Raw genomic sequence first — 15,054 nt, forward strand, 5'->3', positions numbered from 1 at the left:
GGCCCCCAAAACCTCAGTGAAGACACCTTACTGGACCTGAAGACTCACCAATCACCAGAACTCTTGGCTACTTAGGCCAGAAGACCAGAGAAGAAACAGAAACCAAGGAACAAAAGAAGCCACACAACAAAGACAAATACAGGAATCAACACCTAGACTTATAATCATCCCAAATCCAGATGCCTAAGTGCCTGTGTAAGAAAACAATCAATAACAGAAAGGATGATATGGTACCACTAGAGCCCAGTTATCCTATGACCTGAACACTCCAACTCAGATGAAACTCAAGAAAACAACCTTAAAAATACATTTTTGAAGATGATAGAGGACCTCAAAGAGAAAAGGGAAAAAAATCCCTTAAAGAAATTGAAGAAAAGGCAAACAAAAAATTGGAAGAAATCAATATATCTCTTAAAGAATGTAAAGAAAACCAAGAAAAAATGTTAATGAGAACAAATAAAACTGTTCAAGACCCGAAAATGGAAAGAGAAGCAATAAAGAAAACAAAAACTGAGGGCATTCTGAGAATGGAAAATCTGGGTAAGCAAACAGGAACTACAGACACAAGCATCACCAGCAGAATACAAGAGATGGAAGAGAGAATGTTAGGCATTGAAGATATGATAGAAGAAATAGATTCATTGGTCAAAGAAAATGTTAAATCCAAAAAATTCATAACACAAAGCATCCAGGAGATCTGGGACACTATGAAAAGAGCAAATCTAAGAATAACAGGAACAGAAGGAGAAGATTAGCCATTCAAAGGCCAGAAAATAAATTCAAAAAAATCACAGAAGAAAAATTTACCAACCTAAAGAAGGGCATGCCTATAAAGGTACAAGAAGCTTACAGAACACAAAACAGACTGGACCTGAAAAAAGTCCTCTTTCCACATAATAATCAAAACACTAACCATACAGAATAAAAAAAATAATATGAAAAGCTGAAAGGGAAAAGGCAAAGTAATACATAAAGGCATATTTATAAGAATTACATCTGAGTTCTCAATGGAGACCCTAAGAGATGGAAGAGCCTGGACATATAGATGTCTTGTAGACTTCGAGAGACTGTAGATGCCAGACCAGACTACTATACTCAGCAAAACTTTCAATCACAATAGATGGAGGAAACAAGATATTTCATGACAAAGTCAATTTTAATCAATATCTATTCAAATATCAAGCCCTTCAGAAGGTACTAGAAAAAAACTTCAACTCAAAGAAGTTAGCTACATCTGCGAAAAAGCAGACAATAGAAAATCCCACATTATCAAAAACCAAAGAAAGGAAATACATACACACACCTCCACCACCACCCACATCATCATCATCAACAACAACAGCATAATAGGAATTAACAAGCACTGACCATTAATATTTCTCAATATCAGTGGACTCTATTCACCAATTAGAAGACACAGGCTAACAGAATGACTACTAAAACAGGATCCATCCTGCTGCATACAAGAAATATACCCCACTTTGCAGACACCAGCTGACCATCCAACTTTCAGACCATGGCCAACCTTGAGAGTACCTTCATTGCTATCAAGCCAGATGGAGTGCAGCATGGCCTAGTGGGTGAGATCATCAAGCTCTTTGAGCAGAAGGGCTTCTGCCTGGTGGCCATGAAGTTCTTCCAGGCTTCTGAGGAACAATTGAAGCAGCACTACATTGACCTGAAAGACCGTCCTTTCTTCCCTGGACTGGTAAAGTACATGAACTCAGGGCCTGTGGTGGCTATGGTCTGGAAGGAGCTCAGTGTGGTGAAGACAGGCTGAATGGTGCTGGGAAAGACCATTAAATACACATAACACCACACTCTCATCAGTGGACAATTTGTCCAGACAGAAACTAAATAGATAAATAATGGAACTAACAGATGTTATGATTCAAATTTACCTGACAGATATCTATAGAACATTTCACCGGAACACCAAAGAATACACCTTCTTCTCAGCACTTCATGGAATCTTCTCCCTAATTGACCACATACTCAGTCACAAAGCAAGTCTTAACATATACAAAAAATTGGAATAACCCCTCTGTATCTTCTCAGATCACCATGTATTAAAGTTGGAGTTCAGCAACAACACAAACTACAGAAAGCCTACAAACTCGTAAAAATCGAGCAGTTCTCGACTGAATTGCCACTTGGTCAAGGAGTAAATTAATTAATTAATTAAAAACTTCCTAGAATTCAATTAAAATATGCACATGATATACCTAAATTTTTGGACACAATGAAGATGGTGCGGAGATGAAAACTAATAGCACTAGGAACCTTCATAAAGAATTTGGAGAAATCTCACACGAATAACTTAAGAGCACACCTGAAAACTCTAGAACAAAAAGAAGTAAACATACCCAAGGAGACTAGACCATAGGAAATAATCAAACCAAGGACTGAAATCAATAAAATAGAAGCAAAGAGAATAACACAAAGAACCAATGAAACAAAGAGCTGGTCCTTTGAGGAAATCATCAACATAGAAAAAACCCTTAACCAAACTAACTAAAAGGCAAAAAAAAAAAATATGCAAATTACAAAATCAGAAACAAAAGGAGGAGGCATAACAACAGACACTTAGGAAACCCAGATAGTCATTAGGTCATACTTCAAAAAACTGTACTCCATAAAATTAGAAAATATAAAAGAAAAGGACAAATTTCTTGATCGATACCATATACCAAAATTAAATAAAAATCAGATAAAAAATTTGAATAGACCTATGACCCCTAAGGAAATAGAAGCAGTCATTAAAAGTCTCCTAACAAAAAGCAGAATTCTAGTAGATTTTCAAAGAAGAGCTAATATCAGTATTCCTCAAATCCCTCCACAAAATGGAAACAGAAGGAACATTGCCACATTCTTTTTATGTGACCACAGTTATCCTGATACCCAAACCACACAAAAACTAAACAAGGAAAGAGAATTACAGACCAATTCCTCTCATGAACATTGTTGCAAAAAAACACACAATAAAATATGGACAAACCAAATCCCAAAACAGATTAAAATGATCATCTATTACAATCAAGTGGGCTTCATCCCAGGGATGTATGTATGCTTCCACACTTGAAAATCTGTCAATGTTATCTACCTTATAAACAAACTGAAAGAAAATAACCACATGATCATCACATTAGATGTTGAAAAGCCTTTGATAAAATCCAACTCCCCTTCATGATAAAAAGTCTTGGAGAGATCAGGGATACAAAGAACATATCTACATATAATAAAAGCAATATACAGCAAGTGGACAAACAGCATCAAATTAAATGGAGAGGAATTCAAAGCAATTCTACTAAAATCATGAACAAGACAAAGCTATCCACTCGCTCTATATCTATTGAATATAGTACTCAATGTTCTAGCTAGAGCAGTAAGACAACAAAAGGAGATCAAGAAGAAACAAATTGGAAAAGACTAAGTCAAATTATTGCTATTTGCAGATGACATGATAGTATACATAAGAGACCCCCCCCCCAAATTCTATCAGAGAACTCCTATAGTTGGTAAACACTTTTAGTGAAATGTCTGGATGAAAGATTAACTAAAAACAACAACAACAGCAAAAACCCCAGCTCTTATATACAAATGATAAAAGGGCTGAGAGAGGAATCAGGGAAACAACGCCCTTTACAATAGGCAAAACAATAAAAAATATCATGGAGTAAGTCTAAGGAATCAAGTGAAAGACCTGCATGATAAGAACTTCAAATCTTTGAAGAAAGAAATTGGAGAAGATATTAGAAGATGGAAAGATCTTTCATGCTCATGGACTGGAAGGTTTAACATAGTAAAAATGGCCATCTTACTAAAAGCAACCCAAAGATTCAATGCAATCTCCATCAAAATTCCAACACAATATTTTTCTGATAATTAGCACCCAACTTCATTTGGAAATGCAAAAAATCCAGGATAGCTAAAATAATTCCTTACAATAAAAGAACTGCCAGAGGTATCACCATCCCTGATCTCAAGTTCTACTACAAAGATATAACAATAAAAACTACATGCTATTGGCATGAAAACAAGAAGATTTTCAATGGAATAGAATAAAAAAACACAATAATAAATTCACACACCTATGGACACCTGATCTTTGACAAAGAAGCCAAAATTTTACAGTGAAAAAAATGAGAGCATTTTCAACAAATGGTATTGGCATAACTCGATGTTGGCATGTAGAAGAATGCTAATAGACCATATATATTACTCTCCTCAAAACTCAAGTCCAAGTGGGTCAAAGACCTCATCATAAATCCAGTTGCACTGAATCTGAGAGAAGAAAAAGTGGTACATAGCTTTGAACACACTGGCACAGGAGACAACACCAATAGCATAGACACTAAGGTTTACAATTCATAACTGGGACCTCATGAAAATGAAAAGCTTCTGTAAGGCAAAAGACATTGTCAATAGACAAAATGGAAGCCTATAGAATGGGAAAAAAAATCTTCACCAACCCTATAACCTACAGAGCACTGATCTCCAGCACACGTGGAGAACCGAAACTAGACACCAAAAACCCCCACATAATTCAGTTTAAAAAAATGGGGTGTTTACTTAAATAGAGAATTCTCAATAGAATAATATCAAATGACAGAGAAATACCTAAGGTAATGTTCAACGACCTTAACCAGTAGAGAAATGCAAATCAAAACACTACTCTGAGATTCCATCTTCTGCCTGTCAGAATGTCTAAGATAAAAATACAAAAGATGGCTTATGCTGGAGAGGATGTGGAGTAAGAGAAACATACTCCTCCTTTGCTGGTGGGAGTGCAAATTTGTACAGCCAGTTTGGAATTCAATATGGCAGTTTCTTAGAATATCGGGAAATGATCTACCTCAACACTCAGTGATGCCACTTTTGGTCATATACCCAAAGGATGCTCAATCATAACACAAGGACATTTGCTCACCTTTGTTCATAGCAGCCTTATTCATAATAGCCAGAACCTATAAACAACCTAGATGTCCCATAACAGAAGAATGGATAAAGAAAATATGGTACATTTACAAAATGGAGTATTACTCTGCTGTCAAAAGACAACAGGAAATTTGAACCCAAATGAATGGAACTAGAAAAAAAGTCATCTTGGATGAGGTCACCTAGACCCAGAAAGACAAACATGGTATGTACATACTCATAAGTGGACATTAATAACAAAGTAAATGATAACCATGCTATAACACACAGACCCAGAGATGCTAGGTAACAAGTTGGGACACATGGATTCCCTAGGAAAGGGAAATAGAAGAGATCTCTTGGGTGGACTGGGGGTTTTGGGGGTCAGAACTGGAGGGATTCAGTTGAGGGGTGGATGGAAGGGCAGAGTAGAAATGAGATTACTGCAAGGGGTGCTTTTCAGGCTCAGGAAGAAACACGCTGCAAGCGGTACTCCCATAAATCTACAAGGATGACCCCAGCTAAGACTCCTAGCAATAGTGGGTTCGTAGCCTGAACTGGGCCTCTCCTATGATCAGATTGGTGGCTACCACAATTACCATCAGAGAGCTTTCATCTAGTAATTGATGAAAAAAGATGCAGAGACCCACAGCCAAACATTAGACTGAGCTTAGGGTATTCCCACTCCTCATAGTTAAAAGGGAAGTTTATTTTGTGGGGTAACTTACAAGTGAAGAGATAGGTAACAGGGTCTGGGAAAGGCATGGCACAGTCTGACAGTGTTCTCTGGAGAACTCTGCTTGGTCTACCTCCAGCATCCAGGGTCCAGAAACCAAGAGCTCCTTCTCATTTGGATCCTGGGTCTTCTGCGTCCTCTCTCAGCCCTGCCTTGTAGGAGTGACCATTACCGAAGCCTCAATGGGGGTTGGAGCTTCCAGGACAAGGCTGGGATGGCTACCCACTACATTGGGGAATCTTACTGAAGAAAGGGAGGAAGGATTGTAGAAGCCAGAGGGGCCAAGTACATCAGAAGAAAGCCACAGAACAACTAACCTGGAGTTCACAGAGTCTGAATCAACAACCATGGAGCCTGCATGGGACCCACCTAGTCCCTGTACATATGTGACAATTGTGTAGCTTGGTCTACTTGTGGGATTCCTAACAGTGGGGGCAGGGGCTGTTCCTAATGATTGGGCTGGCTCTTGGGAAACTATTACTCATACTGGATTGTCTGGCCCAGCCTTAATACAAGGGGATGTACTTACTGTAACTTGATACGTCATGTTTTGTTGATACCCATAGGAGGCCAGTCCCTTTCTGAACAGAAATAGAGAAGGAGTAGATTGAGGGATTGGGGCTAGCAGAGGGGCAGTGGGGGAAGAAAATGGGAGGAAAGGAAGGAGGGGAAACTTTGGTCAGGATGTCAAATAAATAGAGAGGGAGATGGGGAGGGAGGGAGGGAGAAGAAAAGAGAGGGAAGGAGAGAGAGAGAGAGAGAGAGAGAGAGAGAGAGAGAGAGAGAGAGAGAGAGAGAGAGAGAAGAGAGTACTCTTGGTGTTCCCTGGATAGAGCACTGCTTTGTTTCATGGATTGAAACAATGGTGGCATTTGGGTGACATATATGGGAATTTCACTCATTTTTGTATGGTTCTGGGATTCTAGTGCATATACCTTGAGGTCAGCTCCTCAGCTCATCACCTGAACCTGTGTTCAGTGTGTACCAGGAATAATCAAGCCTTGAGTCTAACATAGTGGCAGCCCTAATATAGACATTTTAATTCTTTTAAAATATGATTTTGTGAAAGAGACTCGTGATAATGAAGGAGGAAAAAGGGTGGTGAGAGCATAAGTTTCTGCTACAAGGATAGTGCAAGAATCTGCATTCATTCACAAGTTCTTGCCTTCTCTCCCTCTCCCCCTCAGTCCCGCTGTCTCTTCCTCCTTCTCTTCACATTCTAAATCAGGCTTGCTTCTAGCTCAAAGTACTCTTCTTGCCTCTGTATGTGTCTGTTTGAAAATTAGTTTCTACACTCTGGGTTTGGCTTTTAATCCTAGCACTCAGGAAGCAGAGGAAGGCCAAACTCTGAGATTTGAGGTTAGACTTGTAACTTATTGCTACAATATTGATCTCAGTTCAAACAAATTTTCATATTCAAAAAGAAGCAAAAAAAGACTACACCATAAGTAGAGGGAGACAAAAACTAGGAACACATAATCAATAAGTAGGAAAGAAGAATGAAATAAAGATGGCAAAACAAGTGAATACCAAATATGTTTTGCTTTTTATAAAAATAATAATCAGAATTGATAAACTTTTAACTTATTTTATAAGAATTTATAACTACCAATCATCAGTGTCATGTGAGGGCTCATTAGCACAGATTTACATCACTTGGAAAGGCCATTATGCATTTCATAGTAATGTATTTGGCTAAGTGGTTAAAATGATTTTTTGACATAAAAGCAGTAATAACATTCCACCTAAAGGAAACAAACTTTATCTTCCTATAATTATTAAGACATTTAGGAGGGTTCGTTTACCTGATAATGGGCTTTCCTGGCAAGCATGATGACTCAAGTTTAGTCTCCAAGATGCTCAGAAAATACCCCAAGATCAGTGAACATTTGAACCCCAGTGCTAAGGAGGCTGAGATAGGAGCCTCACTGTAACTCACTGGTCAGTCCGTCTAGTTTAATCCACGAGCTCCATGTCAATGAGGTACTGTCTCAGTGGAGTGGGATGGTGTTTTTAGGATGAATCTCGTGGTGTTTTCTGCCTTCCACACCAATGTCCACATGGGCATACATGTACAAATATAATTTCCACCTATCTATATACTCACAAGCATGCACACTCACACTCACATATATGGACATAAAAAACAGAAAATCAACATGTAGTTAATCACATATTATAAAGTAAAAGCCGAGCTTTCTCATTTTAGAAATTATGTAAAACATTTAGGGAAATGATAAAATCAGTTCCACACAAACTTCCAAAGTACTTCTCAACTCATCAAGTCTGTGGTCCGATGTTAATATACCACAAAAAAGGGAAACTATTAAACAAAGCCCCCAAATCTTAAAACAAGGTAATCAAATAGCTCTTAAGAGACTCAATTAGGTGGTTTTTAAATATGCAAATAAAAAGTTCAATTAACAAATTTTTAAATTTTTTTCTTTATTATTATGTGTTTTAAATTTTATACATCAGCCATAGGTTCCCCTGTCCTCCCGCCTCCCGCCCTCACCCCTGCCTTCCCCCTAGCCCCTCCCCTCCATTCCCATGTCCTCCAGGGCCAAGAAACCCGTGGGGATTCATTTAAACCTGGTGGATTCAGTACAGGCAGAACCTGTCACCTCTTTCCGGACTGAGCAAAGTGTCCCTGTGTAAGCCCAAGGTTTCAAACAGCCAGCTCATGCACTAAGGACAGATCCTGGTCCCACAGACTGGGTGCCTCCCAAACAGATCAAGGTATTCAATTGTCTCACTTATCCAGAGGGCCTGATCCAGCTGCCCTTGGTTCATAATTCATTAAAAAAAATTTAACTAATCATCACAGTGTTCCTTGTCAACAGCATATGAAAAGAAAATTTTATAGTCATTTCAGTACACACAGGAAAATACAATGCATATCACAGGCTTGAAAGCAGAGTAATATTATTGAAGTAGAAGTTTTGTTGGAGCATATTAAAGATATCTTCAGGTAGTATTATATGTATTATTGAAAAACTACTTCCTACTCATTAAAAAATATTACACTACTAACACTAAAATTCCACAGATTCTGGAAAATAGAGCAGAATACATAAAATACATAAAATACATAAAATACATAAAAGATGCATTTGTTTGAGAAAAGAAATAAAATTATCTCTATCTGCAGACATGTTCTTTGTGCACATAATCCCCAAGTATATAGAAAATGCTACTAAGAACTAATAAGCAAATTTATCCAAACTACAGGAGGCAAGTCACACACATACATGTGTAAAGCAAAGAACAACTGGAGAGAGAGAGAGAGAGAGAGAGAGAGAGAGAGAGAGAGAGAGAGAGAATACAGAAAGTACTTTTTTTTAATAGCATCAAACATGACCCTAGTTAATGATGAATTTAGAAGATTTGTTTGTCAAATATTTGCTGAAACCTATAAAATATTGATGAGAGACTATAAGAAAAATAACTATAGAGATAACTATTTTTATCATTTCAGAGAGTCAAATGCCAATATGCCAATTCTTCCCAAATTGATTTATCTGTCTAATGTAATCTCAATTATCATCTCAGCAGGCTTTGTTGAAGAGCTTGAACACTTATATTAAATTTTTTTTATTAAAAACAAAAGAAAATGAATAGCAAGTTTGAAAACAAGAAAGGCTGTTTTTATATTAAACTAGAATTAAATATAAACTTTGTTTTCCTTGACACTGTTGTTGGATTATTTGGCCGATGTGCTAAAAACTAAAATGTAACCTGTGTTTGGGGTTGCTGATTTTAGAGTATAATTTGAGTTGATATTCTTGTCAGATTTTTTATGTGAAGTTTAAGAAATTGATGTAAAACAGTTTATATTTAAGTATCCGAGGCAAACTATGTATGCACATCACCTCCCCAACACAGATATGCACGACCAGATTATAGGTATCTGATTCAGCTCCTCTGGTCTTCTCTGATGCAACATCCTATAACAGCATTGCTTTTGCAGGTCTTTCCAAGGATTTCAAGCTCCCTTTAGGTCTACATCAGTCTTCAACTGCTGCAGATACACAAGGAGAGAAACATCCCTTCATGGCCTATGGTACCAATTACAGAGACAAATTTGAGAGAAGTCAGCGTAATCCGAAAATAAATTCAAGTTTTTGCTACTTTGTATCATTATAAAAAGACATGAAGAAGTGCAGAGGGTGGTAGATTGAAGGAGAAAGGACATCATAAGGATGAATTTACTGACATGAATGCACATAGCAGATGGCCCAAGGAAGAGGTGAGCTGGAATGTTTGCAAGGGGTTCCAATTTCTTCCCTCAGCAAATTCATTCCAAGTGTCACAGTCTCAGGTAATTAGCAGAAACTGTTCCGTGTGTTTCATGATTTCATACAGAACAAGAGATCTTAGGACTCTGATGGATAGAATTTATAGTATATGGCCACCCTTCTGGCTACTTCTCTAGGAGGGATCCAAGTAGATTCCCTTTAACATGTGTTATGCACCTTTTTACTGGGGAAACATGAATAAATGCCTATTCACCCTATTTAAGGCACAAATGACAGAACGATGGAATGATATCATCTATGTGTATCTCACTGAATTAGTGGATTTATTGAAATGTTAATAGGAGCATAGGAAAAGAGTCAAGTATAAGTAACTCTGATGCTAGTACATCACCAAAGAGCCTACCTCAATGTGGGTGATAGCTTATAAAAGCTGCATTCCTAGAACTCTTTACATATGTACAGGTAACATGTCCAATTGGAAAATCTGCCCAAGCAATTGCTACTATGTGTATAACCTTGAGGAGAGGTCATGTCAATCTTATCAGAATCAAGAATTTCTTGAAAATTTTAAGTTTCATTTACTGACCCAGCATTGTCATGCTCATTTGGTGTGTGAATCTAAAAATCTCCCTTCTTTCTTATAGGAAGAAGTATTTCAACTCAGAGAAAATTAGTGTGTATCACTGGATCTTGGGAATTACTTCCAGGGGAATCCACAACAACCATGAGATGACTCTGTTAGGCTTTGTACAAGTGGGAGAGTTTCAGCCACTCCATTGAGCTCAGTGGCCTTGGAGAATGGGAGGAGACTCTGGGTAAGGACCAAATGGCACACATCTCTAGGCAGACAAGTTAGTAAATGTCACTGTTTGTAAGATGTTATTGAGGAGCCTGAGATTTTAGAAATGACTGATTTATGAATTTCCAAGGGCCTGAATCAGTGGACAACTCACTTGCTTCCAACCTGCCTTGCCTTACCAAAACCCTTAATTGAGTTGACATTATTCAACTACCCAATGTTCTGATTTACTATGCCAGTTCACATACCCTGAGCTGCCTAAATTTAAAGGAGATAAAACTTTCTTTGTGGAAGGATTCTATACTAATACACAAGTGTTTATAAATTCACACAGGAGAACAGGAAGACTCCCTCCACTGGGTATTTTCAGGACCTGGCGGGTTACTGGCATGCTTCTTCCAGGGGCAGTTAGATAATGAGTTAATGGCCTCCCTAAATTCATTTCACACTAAGTCTGAACAGGAAAGCAATTCTGTGTTGTTTCCTCGGTTCTTATGATTTTATTTCCCTAAAGACTGAGATAAAGCAACCAAAAAGAACATTAGAAGTTTCAGGAGAGTATGGGACAGAAAGACAGAAAGAGGCAGAGAGACTGAAAAAGAGAGAGATACTGACCCAGAGACTGAATGAAAGAGAGAGATAGAGACATACAGAAAGAGACAGAGAATGTGTGTCACCACCATTTACTTTGATCATGAGAACTTTCTAAATTAGCTATTTCAAATGAACAAGTAATTCTAGGACAATTGACAGGGCTCCCCTTTTCTCTGTTTAATTACTGAAAACCAACTTTGGACTATGTTAGCTATAAGATGAAAATATAAATCCTTCTGGATATCTTATAAAAATTATTCATCCAATGACTTATTCTCATCTTATTTTGAGAGGACCTGGATATCTGAACTCTCTAGGGGATAACTAGTTCAGTATTTTGTATCTAAGAGCTCAAGTAAAGACTCGGGTTATGCACCAGTATAGGCATGGACTTATGCACATCATATCAGAGATAAGCAGTCTTCTAATTCATTCTGTTTGGAGAACTTCATAAACAATGATCTGAAACAAAGTGCAACTTCCCAGCGTCTGCTGGATCCTCCCTTCCCACGCAGAGGAGTTGATAAGCTCAGCATTGTACGTTTCATGTTATCAGGGAAGAAATGTCATACACTACCGTGTTGCAGCATGTAAATTAAGGACTGTTCTGAGAATAACTCTAGAGCTCTTAGGTGAAGTTGCAAATGTGGTCTCCAAAGTTCTTTGAAGAAATTTGGGGAGTAAAAAACAAAATTTCAGTGACTTGTGGGTATTATATACAAACTTTCAGAAACTTTACAGAAAGCAATATTGAAGTGATATAATTTAGCACCATAAATCACTGGAAAGGACTTGAGAGATATCTCAGTCAGCTAAGTGCTTGCCTTAAAAACAGTTGACTTGAATTAGATTCTCAGAACTCATGTAAAAAGGCAAAAATACGGCTATCTATCTTGCACTGGTAATCCCAGATTTGGGAGGTAAAGAACACACACACACACACACACACACACACACACACACACACACAAAACAACAACAACAACAACAACAAAAACCACAAACACTCATGGCTAAAGGATTCAAACAGCAAAGCATTATTTTGTTCCCAGTCTACTATAAGTGCTATATAATTAGTATGACAGACCCCGTGTGTATTAGTAGGACCATGGAAAGCCAAAGAAGTAAATACTAGGAAAAGTGAGTTACTTGCTTTGTTTTGTGGAAAAGTTAACTGTTTATAAACTCAAATGAATGCTGGTATGTGGGTTAGTGTCAACAAGGGATAAAAATTTCTATGTTCCCATACAAGTATCTATAATGAGCAAAGACATTGGTGGTTTGGTTGAGCTGTGTAACATCTTGGCATGTATTTCAACTGGCTGAAAAGATAGAAGTTGTGTGTTTACTTGATCCCACAGTTGACTGTTGTAAAAGAAGCAACTAACAGATCTGAGCTACTAGTGGACAATCAACATCTGTATAAATTTTAGGAATTAGATTAATTTCTTCCTTAAAAAAATCAACATGCCATTCTGATTACCCAAATCCAGGCTCCACATTTTAATAAATATTAGACAAAGTAATTTCCAAGGAAGGGAATTGTGATTAAAGAGCACAGCATTTGAAGAGCTAGGGAGGTTAAGGACACCCACTGCTCTTATAGAAGACCTGGGTTCAGTTCTCAGCACCCACATTGCATGACACACACACTTACTATTATTTCCAGTTTCCAGAAACCTGACATCTCTACGATATACAGATACCTGCACACCCCTGCATGTACCCACTTACCCCCACATATATATATATATATATATATATATATATATATATATATATGTGTGTGTGTGTATATATATATATATATATGTGTGTGTGTTTAAAATTTTAAAAAGAGCCATATTGTTTGAAAAATATTTGGAAAAAATTAGAGCTCTCATTTGTAAATAGAATAGTCTGTGGAGGTTAAGTAGTGTGTGTGCACATGTGTATGTGTGCTTATGTGCATGCAAATGTGTGTAAATGTGTGCAAGGCATGTGTGCCTGTGTGTATGTGAATGTGTGTGCATATGTGTGTTTGTGTGAATGTGTGTGCATATGTGTATGTGTCTGTGCAGCAGTGGATTTAAGATATATAAAATTTGACACACATACAAAAGAGTTAAGACTTATGTCATTTTTGTTCTGTGAGGAAAATTGAAGCTAAGAGAAAGTGTCACGGGGCTGAAGCACAGTGCTGTGTGGAAGGGAGCATTTCACAGTTATAGCTTTCCAGAGAGGAAAGGAGGCTACAGACATGAGTCATCCCACTGGAGGGGAGACAAAATTAGGGTTTTCAAGCATCAGATATGTGATTGGCAGCAGCGACCTTTGGGGTTCTCACCAAACCTGAAATTTGATGACTCTGTGACTACAAAATTATCATAAAACCTCACCTCCACTTTTTATTCATTCTGCCCTCTGTTCCCCTGTCACTGTTTGCTTTCTGTTTTGTTTTCCACAAGGCTTCTGAGAAATCTGTTTGGATTTATTTATTCTAGACATTCAAATTTAAGATTTGACCCCTCAGTCAATGGTTTCCCGTCTATAGTAGCACTAAATTATTTTGTTTCTGATGTGATGTGATCTCATCTTGCCTTTCCCAGGATACACAGGAGGGACTTTGTTTTCAGAGATGTGTGATGTTTTTCTGAAAAAAAAATCAAAGCATGCCTTTGTTATGTGTCTTGGTGAACAAAGAATTATAGGAATAGAAGGCATTTAGGGAAACAAAATCAGGCCTTCTGCCCCACTAGTCATATTTTCCAAATGGTAGGATTCTGACATTTTTCTCTAGAACAGAAATTTGCATTTGAAAATATTACCCCTAAATATTACTTACTATGATTTATTCATTTAATTAACTTAGAAGTTGTTAATATTATTGCCTATATAATATACTTCATATTGTCCAAAAGAAAAATCATATAGCACCTTCAGAACTGGACTCTCAGAATTATTTCTAATTGTGTTGCATGAACTTCCACCACTTGGAACTAGAATTTAGGCTGTAGTGTCTGCCTCTGATGCGGACAGTGATCACAGATGATGACAGAGGATGATATGCTGATTTCAGTGCAGGAGTAGTTACATGACCAGGCTGTATTGAGTGATTCTTTGATTTTTCAATTAAAAAAAAAGCATTTTTTTCATATAATTTGTTCTTCATGGGGTCCACTCCTAAGTGTGGTTAATATACACAGTGAGATTCCATTGTAGAAGATGAATTTTTCCTTTGCAAGTGGCTGTCAATCAAAGATAGCATCTTGAACAAGGGATGGGAGCTGATTTCCACTTCCCCATCTCAGTGTCAGGACCCTTGTTCAGGCTGTAACAGTCTGTGAGTTCATATGTGTGTCAGCCATGTTGTACCTATAAGACACTATTCTTGAGTCATACATCACTTCTTTCTCTAACAATCTTTCTTCTCCTTCTTCTACATAGATCCCTATGCTCCAAGGGGAATAGAAATATCCATTGTAGTGCTGAAATGTTCCAAAGTCTCCCACTCTCTGCACATTGTCTAGTTGTAGGTGTCTGTATTTGTTCTGATATACCGAAAGAGGAAGGGTTTTTTTTTTTATTATTATAACTGAGCAAGGCACTGATCTATGTGTGTAGAAGGATGTTATTAGGAGTCATTAAAGCCTTGCTTGTGGACTAACTCCATCCTGGTCAGTAGAAAAGCTTTCAAAAGCAGATTTCTGAATCTTTAAAGAAGTCAGTGTTTTTAGGTGTGTGGCTAGACCTTGACATTTCTTCTCTTA

The 15,054-nt window shown here is 37.6% G+C and overlaps 1 protein-coding gene across 1 annotated transcript; it reads left to right on the plus strand.

The window, feature by feature from the left end:
• Positions 1-1,516: 1,516 nt before the first annotated feature.
• Positions 1,517-1,780, plus strand: LOC118594952 (nucleoside diphosphate kinase B-like). The gene has a single exon (XM_036205201.1). The coding sequence runs from the start codon at positions 1,517-1,519 to the stop codon at positions 1,778-1,780; it is 264 nt and encodes an 87-aa protein (XP_036061094.1).
• The last annotated feature ends 13,274 nt before the right edge of the window (positions 1,781-15,054 follow it).

This window comes from Onychomys torridus, chromosome 13, assembly GCF_903995425.1.
Source record: "Onychomys torridus chromosome 13, mOncTor1.1, whole genome shotgun sequence".
Classification (NCBI taxonomy): Eukaryota; Metazoa; Chordata; class Mammalia; order Rodentia; family Cricetidae; genus Onychomys; species Onychomys torridus.

Excerpts from the sequence above, each read along its gene's own strand:
- LOC118594952 (XM_036205201.1), top strand. The coding sequence starts at position 1,517 with ATGGCCAACCTTGAGAGTACCTTCATTGCTATCAAGCCAGATGGAGTG.